The sequence below is a fragment of the Talpa occidentalis genome, unplaced genomic scaffold (genome assembly GCF_014898055.3).
Source record: "Talpa occidentalis isolate TD23 unplaced genomic scaffold, MPIMG_talOcc4v2.1 talOcc4.4, whole genome shotgun sequence".
NCBI classification, from domain to species: Eukaryota; Metazoa; Chordata; class Mammalia; order Eulipotyphla; family Talpidae; genus Talpa; species Talpa occidentalis.
The window spans coordinates 74,670,383-74,683,586 of record NW_023604295.1 but is presented as its reverse complement, the minus strand read 5'-3'; the positions used below and the strand labels follow the sequence as shown (position 1 = coordinate 74,683,586).

Sequence of the window (13,204 nt, the reverse complement as noted above, 5' to 3'; positions counted from 1 at the left end):
TCTATGTTTAGTAGGTCCAGAAATCTCCATACAGCTTTCCACAGTGGTTGGACCAGTTTGCACTCCCACCAACAGTGCAGAAGAGTTCCTTTTTCTCCACACCCTCGCCAACATTTGTTGTTGCTAGTTTTTTTAATATGTGCCATTCTCACTGGTGTAAGATGGTATCTCATGGTAGTTTTGATTTGCATTTCCCTGATGACAAGTGATGTTGAACATTTTTTCATATGCCTGTTGGCCATTTGCATTTCCTCTTCAGAGAAGTTTCTTTTAAGCTCTTCTGCCCATTTTTTGACTGGATTATTTTCTTTGTTGTTGTTGAGTCTCATCAGCTCTTTGAAGATTTTTGTGATCAGTCCTTTATCATTAGTGTTGGGTGCAAAAATGTTCTCCCAGTTGGTGGGGTTTCTCTTTGTTTTTGTTATTGTCTCTTTTGCTGTGCAAAAGCTCTTTAATTTGATGTAGTCCCAGCTGTTTATCTTTGCCTTCACTATCACTGCTTTGGGTGATGTGTCTGTAAAGATGTCTTTGATGTGCAAATCACGTAGTGTTTCGCCTATATTTCCTTCTATATATTTTATGGTTTCAGGTCTTATGTCTAGTTCTTTAATCCATTTTGAGTTGATTTTTGTGTATGGTGTGAGGTGGTGGTCAAGCTTCATTCTTTTGCATGTAGCGACCCAGTTTTCCCAGCACCATTTATTGAACAAACTTTCTTTGCTCCAATGCATATTCTTTGCTCCTTTGTCAAAGATTAGTTGACCATAAATCTGTGGGTTTATTTCTGGATTTTCTATTCGATTCCATTGGTCTGTATGTCTGTTCTTGTTCCAATATCATGCAGTTTTGATGATTATGGCTTTGTAGTAGAGTTTGAAGTCTGGGAGTCTGATGCCGCCATTCCCTTCTTTTTTTTTCAGGAGAGCTTTGGCTATTCGGGGTTTTTGGTGATTCCATATGAATTTCATCAATAATTGTTCTATTTCTTTGAAGAATGACATTGAAATTTTGATTGGAATAGCATTGAATCTGTATATTGCTTTTGGTAGGATGGCCATTTTAATAATGTTTATTCTTCCAATCCATGAGCAGGGGATGTCTCTCCATTTCTTTGTGTCTTCTTCTATTTCTTTTAACAGTGTTTTATAGTTTTCTTTGTATAGGTCCTTTACCTCTTTTGTTAGATTTATTCCCAAATATTTGATTTTTTTTGTTTCAATAACAAAAGGGATGGTCTTTTTGATTTCTTCTTCTTCAGATTTATTGTTTGTGTATAGGAAGGCTACTGACTTTTGCGTGTTGATTTTGTATCCTGCCACTTTACTGAACTGATTGATGAGTTGAATTAGCTTTTCTGTGGAGTTTTTGGGGTTCTCTATGTATAATATCATATCGTCTGCAAATAGTGATAGTTTGACTTCTTCTTTTCCTATTTGGATTCCTTGGATGTCTTTCTCTTGTCTTATTGCCCTGGCTAGGACTTCCAGTATTATATTGAAAAGCAATGGTGAGAGTGGACATCCTTGTCTTGTTCCAGATCTTAATGGAATTGCTTTCAGCTTTTCACCATTGAGAATGATACTGGCTGTTGGCTTGTCATAGATGGCCTTTATGATGTTGAGGTATGTTCCTTGTATCCCCAGAATTTCAAGGGCTTTTATCATGAATGGGTGTTGCACTTTGTCGAAAGCTTTCTCAGCATCTATTGATATTATCATATGTTTTTTATATTTCTTTTTGTTGATGTGTTGGATAACGTTGATTGATTTTCGGATGTTAAACCATCCTTGTGCCCCTGGAATGAATCCAACTTGGTCGTGGTGAATTATCTTATGGATACATTGTTGGATTCTGATAGCTAAAATTTTATTGAGGATTTTTGCATCGAGAAATATGCATTTAATGAAATAAAGTCAGACCAGGGTCAGTTGCCAAAGAAATTACAACTTTTATTTTCATGTAATATTTTCACTTGCTAAATGTATGTGTTCTTCAATTTTCACACTTTTAAAATTTGAGTTACAGATGTGGTAGTGTTTGAGGGAAAATATATATTTCTTGGCCCGTGTGTTTAGATTTGAAGTCAGGTGACGTGGTTTAGCAATGCTTGACAGGATTCAGTTACTAAACACTGAAGATGTTTGTACTGAAAGGACTATCTTCCTACTTCCACTAGACTAATCTTAAAGCAGTAATAACTAGCAAAGCCTACTCTCTAAAAGTGATTACTTTTATGATAAGGGCAGGAAAAGGATAAGAAAATGACTGTTCTGAAAAGAAAATTGCAATAAATCTCTTCATTAAATATGGTTATTCTTGCCTGTGCCTTAATTTTTTATTTTTGTGCAAGGACAAAAAGAACTCAGACTTTCCATCACTTAACTATCAGTGTTTGAGTTGAAAGAGTACTTGTGAACTAAAATTTTAGAATTCAGATAAATACTGATCAGTTAATCAGTAGGCTAAGCTCCCACCACCCATGCCAAAAAAAATAAATAAATAAAATTCACTTTGAATTTAATGGATTTTTTAAGTGAAAAGATAGCATTATTTAAACAATGAAAATGCTAATTTGGGGATCACATCTGGACCCCTTTTTAGTATATACCTTACTTAACGATGATGCTTTATTATTGTGCATCTCTAAAATATGAAAGTGCTTTAACTTAGTCATTAAATTGTTTCTGTATCCTTATAAAATGAGTATTATTTGAGCAGATTAAGTAAACAGCTTAGAAAGTTTAAGAGGCTAAGTTGTGACTTAATTGAGATGTTAGGAGTAGAAGACTGAAGGTCTCTCCACTTTTTCCTTAAGGCAACTCTTTTTTTTTTTCCATGTTTCACAAAAATAACAATTTTTAAAATTATATAAACCCACGACTTGTGGCCAGATTCTGATTGCAATCAACTCTAAAAGAAAATCCTCCTTTTTATAATCTGAATGTTAATAAAATTAGTAACAAGCATATGACTAAACTTGAAAATGACCACCTGTAAAAATGAAATCCAAACATCAGTGGTATAGAACACATATTGAATAAAAATTCCACTTATGTTTTTAAAAATAATGTTCACTATTTTCGTTTTGCTCCCACCTGTAACAACAAATTTCCTCCTTAAAAAATGCATTGCAACTGCACAAAATCAAATTAAACTACTTAGTTATTAAGTAGACCTTTATTGTACACTGGTTGAGGGAAGTGTACACTGAAGTGAGAGAGGCAATGTTGTGTAGTAAACATTAGCTTCATAAAGTCCCTAAAACACTTAATTAATGAAAACCAAACATGGATAAAACCAATTTACCCAGATTTACAGACTCCCTTCATCTGGAAACAGCTGCTTAATGTTCTTCTTAAAAACACAGCTTGCTTCTTTCAGTATTAACAAGCTATTATTGTGAGTTATGTCTTTCTTTCAGTATATAAATTCACTTAAAGCGAATGCAAAGAAGTTTATAAAATGCAAGCTTAATGTTGTTTTAACATATGCTACCAGGAATTTTTTGAACATTGACAGTTTTGATGAAAAACATCTCTCTTTGGCTCTCATAATTTTAACATCTTGCTTTTTTTGTTGTCTGGTTATATATTATGAGAACAACTGCTTTTCTAAAGAATATGCCTCTTGATACAAAAGACAAGCTGGCAGCATGCATCAAGATTCAAAGAGCATGAGCTTTGACGTCAGACTTGGCCTCACATTTCTTGACATAACCTCATAACAGTGTAGCACTAATTTCAAAATATCTTTGAGAGTTAGAAAGCAGTCAGGCAGGAGAAGGAAATTTTGCTTGTAGAGACTAATCTGGGAAATTGGAATTAATTATCTGTAGAAGCACACATGCTCATTCCCACAAATTTTATGGATTTCTCTAGCTTAGACATTCTTAACTCAGAAAATGTCTCTTTGTTTCACTGTATTTTTTTAGGGTGCTGTGTTTTGCAATTTTCCTCTTTCTCTTAAAATACAGAATAAAATAATCCTGGACCTCCCTGGTGGCGCAAGGGGCTAGGCACAGCACTGTGAAGCTATCCGCATCCTCTGCAGCACGAGTTCAATCCCCAGACAGCCAGGGAGCTGCCCACATGGCAGACCTCTCCTGTCTTGCCCACTGCTCCCCTCAGCAGTGTATTTCAGTCAGTCCGCCTTACTTTGTTCCCCACTCGGTCTCCAGTGAATCCTCTCACCCCCTACCCCCTGCATCTCTGGTCTGTACCCCAATTCTTGCATGCATAAATAAATAAATCTTAAAAATATTAAAAAAAATAAAATAATCCCACCGTCAGAGAAGAAATGTTAGAAGTTAATACATAAAAGAATACCTTTTGGTCTTAATGTGGCCAAAGTTTTTTGTTTTTTGTTTTTTGTTTTTATGTTTAAGAGCAGAAATGAAATAAATAATCATTTCTGTCATCACCTACTCCAATTCAGCTCTCTCCTTACCTTTCTGAAATGAGTTTCTTCCATCTCTTCTTCATTAAATTTTATACATTGGCAGAGAAATGCCTCCAGTTAAAGATTTCTTAAACTATAGCTATTAAGTTATGAAATATTAATTGGAGATGGTAATAGTTATATTGAAGTCAAGTTTTTCCAAAAAACGTGGTAAGGCATTAAATAATGTTTAAAATGATAAAAGCACTTCTCTCCCTGAAAATGAAATAACTTTAAACTCCAGTAAAAATTGTTTAATAAATCTTAAGAAGTGCATGTTTCATTTTTCAGTTTGCACATGTCTGCATTTGGTTTTAATCTAGTTATTATGAGTGAACAAAAACACTTTTAAATTTCTATTTGACATGGTGAGTTTTCAGACTTGAAATCTCCTATTATCAAAAATAACTGCTTATTCCCTATAACTTAAATGAATGAAAGGATCAAGAAAGTTGCTGGGCCTCCCCTGGTGGCTCAGCGGTTGAGCGCTGGGCTGCGAGGCTGCCCGCAGCCTCTGCAGCGCCGGTTCATTCCCCGGCTGCCGACGAGGGTTTCAAAAAAAAAAAAAAAGAAAGAAAGAAAGGAAGTTGCTATATCATGCCAAGAGTGGGACCACTAACAGGGTCAGAAGTTGGTAATTAATAGAAGTCTTCCATTTAATATTTGTTAATGAGTGTGAACTTTTTATATTCATTTTAAAACAGATGCCCCCTCTGCACTTTAATTCTCTATATTATGCCATCTTCCATGACAGGGATTTTATACCTGCCATTCCTACTCTTTTTCCACTGGCTGAAACCTACACTTGCAGATCTCAGCATTTGTTCTTTCTAGACTCTGAGTTTCCACTCTAGGCTTTCTAGCTCCCTGTGCATCTCATCATCACATTTGTTTGTATTTACTTGTTATGAATGTAAACTGGCCACCATTTGAGTGATTGTTAACACCCATTCTCCACCTAGACCCCAACCATCACGAGGGCAAGAACTGACTCTATTGTCATCTCCATGTACTCTTTAGATCTTAGTATAATTCCTGGCCTACTAGTAGGAACTCAAAAAAATATATATATTTTGACTGAATGAAGCTATTAATAAATGGACAAGGAATGAGAATGGAATTTCTCTACAAATAGCACACTATGTGCAAAACCACAAAAAAAAGTGAATTATAGTTGAATGCAGGGAAAACAAAGCAAATATATCAGAAATGAAGCTAGACAAATGTCAGGTCTACATCACGACAGACCTAAGGTATTTTAACCAGGAGAGAAAGCTGATCTATAATTAATTTTGTAAATAATAATTTAGAATTATTGTCAACTTAGAAATGGAAGAGGATATTAGAAACAGGTAGATGAATTAGGGTGCTATTGCATTGCTCAGATGATAATTAATGAGATGGACATAAGGAAAAGTGAAATGAGAATAAATGTATTGTACTGTCTAAAATACTTCCATTTGGTTTCAAGTGCTATCTTCTGTTCTTCAGGTTGATCGCCAGCCCCAATTCATCCAGGGTTACCGAGTGATGTACCGTCAGACTTCAGGCCTACAGGCTTCATCTACATGGCAGAATTTAGATGCCAAGGTCCCAACTGAACGAAGTGCTGTCTTGGTCAATCTGAAAAAGGGGGTGACTTATGAAATTAAGGTTCGGCCATATTTTAATGAATTCCAAGGAATGGATAGTGAATCTAAATCAGTCCGTACTACTGAAGAAGGTCAGTATTCAGGTTGCTGGCATAAAGGAAACTGATACCATGTAATACCCATTTCTGTTGATGTTCTTGTTTCTCAGCTTCCTTAGAAACATAACAAGAGAGAATCTAAAAGCGAATCCAGGAGAAGTCATTTTATCCTGAGGATTCCATAGGGTTGGACCATTAAAAATATGACATTAATAATTTGAACTTAATTAAATAAATATTTGCCCTAAATCTTGTTTGATAGTACACTGAAATTTGGTTAAATTTTCCTACAATTCATATGTGGCTCTAGCTCCTTTGGCTTTGTTACAGGACAGGCTACTGGGAATCCAAGGCCATGGGGTATTCATTGTCACACCTCTTTTTTTTTTAATTAGAAAAACATGGCAGTCTTTTATAAGCCTCCTTCCCAGTGGGTTCTTCCAGTTTGACTCAAATTTGTAATTCAGAAGGCCTCTTACACCTTGATAACAGCATTTTTATTAGTGACGTCCTTTCCGTCTTCCCCTTGAGAACTTTTCTTGCCTACAGATGCTTTAGAGTCAATGTCTGATGGACACGAAATTATTGTTGGTCTCAACCAGCTCATTTACTCACTTCTCTTTCACTAAACTGGAGACTTACAACAAATGGTACTGCAAAGTGAAAAAAGTCAAATGCCAAATAAATAAATCCCCCCTTTTCTGCTTTCATACTAAGTTAACGTGCATGGCTCCCATAAAATCTAGTTTCTTAAACAAGTTTTATATAGATCGTCATAAGAGGAGCTTTAAGGAAAACGTGTTTGTGAATATATATATATATGTATTTATATATATATAAATACACCCACACATGCACGCGCGCATACACACACATCATCCTAGTATATAGATGTTCATGTGTGACCAAAACAATATTTGAAGTATGCTAATAATAAACAAAATAGCAAAAATGTTATCTTCTCATTGACTTCTATTTTGAGATACAATGACCTGGGCAAAAGTGCGTATTTTTAAATTCATCATTAATCTTAGGATTTGTGAAGAAACAGACAAAAAAAAGTGTTAAAGTTAATAATAGTATCTGTATCCACTGTTGGATTTCACTTTATGTTACAGATCTCTGTTACTGGTGAGTGGGGTAGGTAAATTTAATATAAAATGCTATGTGTGGAGCATACTTTCAAAAATCAATTTCACTGCAGTTAGACTTCTCCTTTGGATTAGACATTTGTCACCATTCACTTTACATTCATCTCCAGTTTCTGTGGACTTCTGAAGGTAACAAATGGAACTCAGTTGGGCTATGTCTGGGAGTGATGAGCAGTGATTTGGGTTCTTTCATATCTGTAGAAAGAAGCTGAGCACTGTAGTAATTGACCTGTCAGGAAGCAGGCATGGTGTTCTCTCCAAGCCAGAAGCAAGGCAAATGAGAAACCAGTTTTCAAAAGGGTTATTTTTCAATGTAGTCTACTTAATAACTACAAAACTGGTAGACAAGTGCCTGCATCTATGTCACCAAGCCATATTTTGGAGCAGTTATTCTCTCCTAAAGAAATAGTCTTACATAAAGAGCATGCATGGTCATCTGTCTGTGCATCCTGTCTCTCCATGCAAAGAGATCCACACCTCAGTGAAGTGACTATCTTGACAAATTTACCAAACACAACAGAATTCACTGGGTCTTTAAAGATATCTTTCATGATTCTGTTGTATGTATGTAAAACTATAAAAATACTGACCTCTTAATATAAAAATCTTTTTTATAACACACAATTATTTGAATGTTGTTTTAAACCATTAGTACTTTGATTTTGCCTTTTCTCTCTTTGGTTTGTACTTTGAGATTGATTGACAATTGAAAATTTGTTGGCAAAAGTAGTATTTCTTAGTTGTCACATAATCTGCATGGGAGATGTTGCATTTAAAATCAGAAATTTCTTCTCACTCATCCTTTCTCAGTTATAGAAGAAAGCATAAAAAGGAAAGTTGATATAGAGAATTAAAATCTGTCCAGTACACACTTGACCTATCTTGGACTGTTATGATTTATGTCATTAGAGTTCCTTGCCCACCAATTAAAATAAGTTTTGCATCTTAAATTATAGATTAACATATAGTAGCTGTTTTCCCAATTTGAAAACAGAAGGATTTTTTTCAGTGTTGGTAAAATTTATTAAATGTAAACTCAAAACAAGAAGACTGTCAATAATCTTGTCAGTCCTCACCACTCAGAAATGAAATTTTGATTGGCAACATTATGGAATATCCTCTCAGAATATTTTGATAAGATTGCTGTTTTTTATTTTCCAGGAAGAGACATTTAGAGTCAAAAAGAGCCATAGTTCTAAAATCATGCACATACCTGGCTTCAAATTTGGACTAACTCTTTGACATCCATAACTGTCTTCAAGTCAGCTTCTGTTTCCTCATTTGCAAAGCTGAGATAAAGAGTTGTGTCTACATCCTGAGAATTAAATCCATTGTGTCTCAGTACTGAGAATATAGAAACACTCATTAGAATGTTAGCTGTTAAATTTATTATTGACCACATATTACCATAGCTGTTGTATTTACTTCAAGTTTATCGATATATTTAAAGGACATATTTTAAAAAACTGTCACTGTTGAATTCCATATGCAAATTCAGAACTACTGGAAACCAGAATTGCATGCATCCTGCATTTATAGTCATATTCTGTAAGCAGCATTAATGCATACCAGGACTTACAGTTTATGTTTATTCTAATTACTTCCTCTACAGCTCCAAGTGCCCCTCCACAATCTGTCACTGTGCTGACGGTTGGAAGCCACAATAGCACAAGTATTAGCGTTTCCTGGGATCCTCCTCCTCCAGATCATCAGAATGGAATTATCCAAGAATATAAGGTAGGGCCCGGGTGAAGGAGGTCACAGATAAAGCTTCCTGGAGAAATCTGTCACATGGAGGTGTCCTGTCTCGAGTGGTGCTCTTACTGAGTTTGAGTGTAAAGTGATTATTTATACCTTTCTGGGACAGGTAATGAAAACAATGCATGGGGGATTAGAAACTAACTCTAAGGTCACAGAAACACAACTCAGTTAGACAAAGAGACCATAACAGTGGAGTGGTTTTCTATATAGTGAGATTCCAGAAACACAGGGACTCAGAGATATGGGCTACAGGGTAGGTGGTGAATCCCTCATCACCAAAACTGCTTTTATGTTTATTATTAGATCTCTGTAGGACAGACCTTAGGGCAGCCATTTTTTAAACTGTGTTATTAGAAAAAGTTGCTTCAGGGGTTTGGAGAGATGGGGTAAGTGTAAGAGAGTGGGCAACTCCAGCTGCCACACTAAGTTCTGCTTTTAGCATTTTATGAAGTTTTATAAATTGCTTCACTTGGAAAAGGGGAACCATTCATAAAACAAATTTTGAAAAAATTAGCTTAGTAGATAGATGATTATCTTTTTTATTGTTATTTGGTTGCTATTTTGAAAGAATATATTTACACTGTTTGAGTCATTTTTTGATATTTCAGAGATAAGATGTCTGACTTTGAAATATAAGATTCTAGCTAATTGTAATATGAGTAGACCATACTGTGAGTGTAAAACACCTCATGAAACCTTGCAAAATTTATAATCTTCTGATACTAATTTGATTCTGAAATTCTGACAATAACACACTAGATAGATAAATTAGGATAGATAACTAGACATACCACCTCACCCCAGAAATTCATAGTCTGTATGTGATAATAAGCTGAATAATTTCACTCAAAAGTATTTTAGATTGAATTATATCTAAGAAAAAATAACTTTTAAATAGAATTGTATGTTAATGGCTAATTTACTAAAGCAAAAGGACAAAATCTGCATTACCATTTACTTTAAAATTATCCCTATTACATTATAGAGAAATGCACTTAAGAAATATAAGTGGTTTTACAATAGCATGCATAGTCACACAGAGTCTAAAATTTTACAAGTATTCATGCTCACTATTCCAAAAGCAAAGAGTTATCTTTGTGAGTGTGTTTTCATGAGGTTGGGATTTTATCTTTGTGTTACCCAAGTGTAAATATCCTGAACTTCCATTTACTTAATATTGATTTTTTTAACTTATCTTTTTTCATAAGTTGTAAACTTTATCAGTTATGCGAGGTTGTCATGTTTTGGCAACAAAATATATATTTGGTGAGGACCAAGTACTCCTCCATTAGTAACACAAGTATTATAGTGAATTTAAAAAAATCTTAGCACATGTAAGATACATTTTAAAGAAAAAGTATCCTGGATTTACCTGATTCAGAAACAAATCCCATGTGTCCCTCCTAATGCATCCATATACAGAGTATTAAAATACCATGTAATATGAATATAAATATGTATACACAATAGAATTCTTTTAGAACATTTTACAGTAAGTTTTCCATATCCCAGAAGAAAGTGTGTCCTAAAATTTGATATCTACTTGAAATAAAATATCTTTTCTTCACATCACTATTTAAAAACTTTCCATTACTTTGTTTAGGCATGTGAGTGTGTATAACTATGCTTTGATCAATATTAAGATTTATTGCTGTCAATGTAAATACTGGCTTTAATTTCATCTCAGTCAATACCAATAACTTAGGTCAATTAATCTTATTAAGTACTTCTGAGTAAGTTAATATTTTCTTAAATGAAATATAAATTACATAGATGTGCAACTATATATGTTAGGTATTTCACCTCTTAGTCATATTTTAATAGATTATAATAAATCTTGATAAATAAATTAAGCAGAATAATTTATGTATTTTCATCTCTATCCAAATGCTGTTTGCAAGTAAGGATCACTTTGCAGGGATATTTAGGGTATCATTGTTCCTCTAAATGATTCATGAACATTCAGTGTTGATAATAAGATTTACAAGAACAGGGTGTAGTTTTAGTTTCCCTCCTTTTTCCCTTTACAAATACATGTGCACACACGCCACACACACACACAAACACACATCCACATATAAAAACTGCAGAAATTTGGCTTTAGAAAATGAATTTACGGCCTCCCTGGTGGCGCAGCCTCTGCAGCGCCGTTTCGATCCCGGCCAGCCGGCAAGGGTCCCACAAGGTGCGGCAGAGCTCTCCTGTCTCGCCTGCTGCTCCCCTCAGCAGTGTATTTCAGTCAGTCCGCCCGTTCTGTTCCCCGATCTCTGGTGAATCCTCTCACCCTCCCGCACATCTGGCCTGTACCCCCGCTCTTGTATAAGTAAAATAAATCTTTGGAAAAAAAAAGAAAATGAATTTACAGATGCTTCCAATCTTAAAAAATAGATTGGTCACTATTTAAAAAACATAATCAATTATAATGGTCTAATTACCAGCCAGGATAATTGTATGTATCTTTGTTCTTCACTTTACATTTCTGTAGATCTGGTGTCTGGGAAATGAAACACGTTTCCATATCAACAAAACTGTGGATGCAGCTATCCGATCTGTAATAATTGGTGGATTATTCCCAGGTATTCAATACCGGGTAGAGGTTGCAGCTAGTACCAGTGCAGGGGTTGGAGTAAAAAGTGAACCGCAGCCAATAATAATTGGTGAGTACCTATCTGTGTGGTCTGTGCTTTAGAATCAGTCAGCTGATGACAATGTAGATTTCTTTTTAAATCTGCACCCTAATAGTGGATATGTACTATCCACTTGTTGAAAGATGTACTGATTGGATAGAGTGCACACATCATATGGCCTAAAGGATTAGCTTACTAGAGCTGATCATAAAAATAATTAGCAATTGCTTTTACTCTTAAAAGTTCCATAAACTTCTTAAAGTTGTAATCACCAAGAGTTTAAATGCTGAAAGTTGGTTTCAAAATTACCTTTTTTTTTTTTTTTTTTTTTTTTTTTTTTAAAAAGAAAAAGTTTATTGAGGAGAAAAAGAACAGAAATAAAGTGGGACTCCCAGGCCAGGGAACCAGGCCTGGGAGGGGCAAGGAAGCCTCAAAATTACCTTTTAATCAATGGCTTCATTAACAATGTTGGTGACACTGAAATACAATAGAAAATGAGACCAGGAAAGTGCATTTTATTTCAAATCTATGTGCTTCCTCTTAGCTCAGAAAAATTATCAAAAATTAACCAGTCACACTAAAAGAAATGTTGTGTTTAATAATCCCAAGAAGATAACCCCATTAAATATACTATCATCATTACAGATAATTGTTCCCTATCATCATGAATTATATTTGCCTGTTTTTGAAATATATATAAATTGACTCTCACATAATATCATTTTTGCCTCTGATTTCTTTCATAATGCATAATGTTTTTTTGAGATTCAGCCATGTGTCTTGCATGTGTTACATTGTTTTATGTTTTGTTTCTTGAAAGTACACAATTGTTGATTGTACTATAGTTTTGTCTTTTCCTTTCTCTTGAGACAACCAACATTCTTGTGTAATATATATATATATATTTTTTTTTTTTGAGGGGGAAATACACAGAATTCAATTTTTGAATAGTGGGATTTATGCAGTTTAACTTTATGGAAAACCGCTAAACATGTTTTCTAATTGTTGCATGACTTTATATACTCTCACTGGTAAGAATATATATTGCTGGGGCCTCCCTGGTGTTGCAAGGGGTTAAGCAGCACACTATGAAGCAGTCCACAGCCTCTGCAGCACGAGCTCAATCCCCATCAAGCCAGGGAGCAACCCACATGGCGCAGCAGACCTCTCCTGTCTCGCCTGCTTCTCCCCCTGCAGTGTATTTCAGTAGATCTGCCTGTTTTGTTCCCCGCTCTGCCTGTGGTGGATCCTCTCACTCCCCGCATTTTTAAATAGTGTTGCTGATTGAGAGGATTTATATACACAAGTCTGGATACAAGTTCTTTGTCATGTGCTTGTATTACAAATATTTTCTCCTATTCTATGCCTTCCTGATTCATTTTCTTGTGTCTTTTAATGATCAACAATTTTAAAGTTTAGTGAAGTACAATTTATCAGATTTTTTCTTTCATGTTAGTACTTTCTAAAAATATCATGCCCTACCTCTAGAGAATATTCTTTTATATTTCCTCCTACTAGTTTTATAATTTTAGCTTTTC

At 34.8% G+C, this 13,204-nt stretch overlaps 1 protein-coding gene across 8 annotated transcripts in view; it reads left to right on the top strand.

The window, feature by feature from the left end:
* The window catches only part of ROBO2 (roundabout guidance receptor 2), a 584,098-nt gene that overhangs the window by 504,379 nt on the left and 66,515 nt on the right, over positions 1–13,204 (top strand). For all 8 annotated transcript variants that reach the window (XM_037525707.2, XM_054700707.1, XM_054700705.1 and 5 more), the window contains 3 exons: positions 5,929–6,160; positions 8,891–9,015; positions 11,525–11,696. In XM_037525707.2, the coding sequence (XP_037381604.2) occupies positions 5,929–6,160; positions 8,891–9,015; positions 11,525–11,696 (529 nt within the window). The remainder of the gene's footprint in view (positions 1–5,928; positions 6,161–8,890; positions 9,016–11,524; positions 11,697–13,204) is intronic.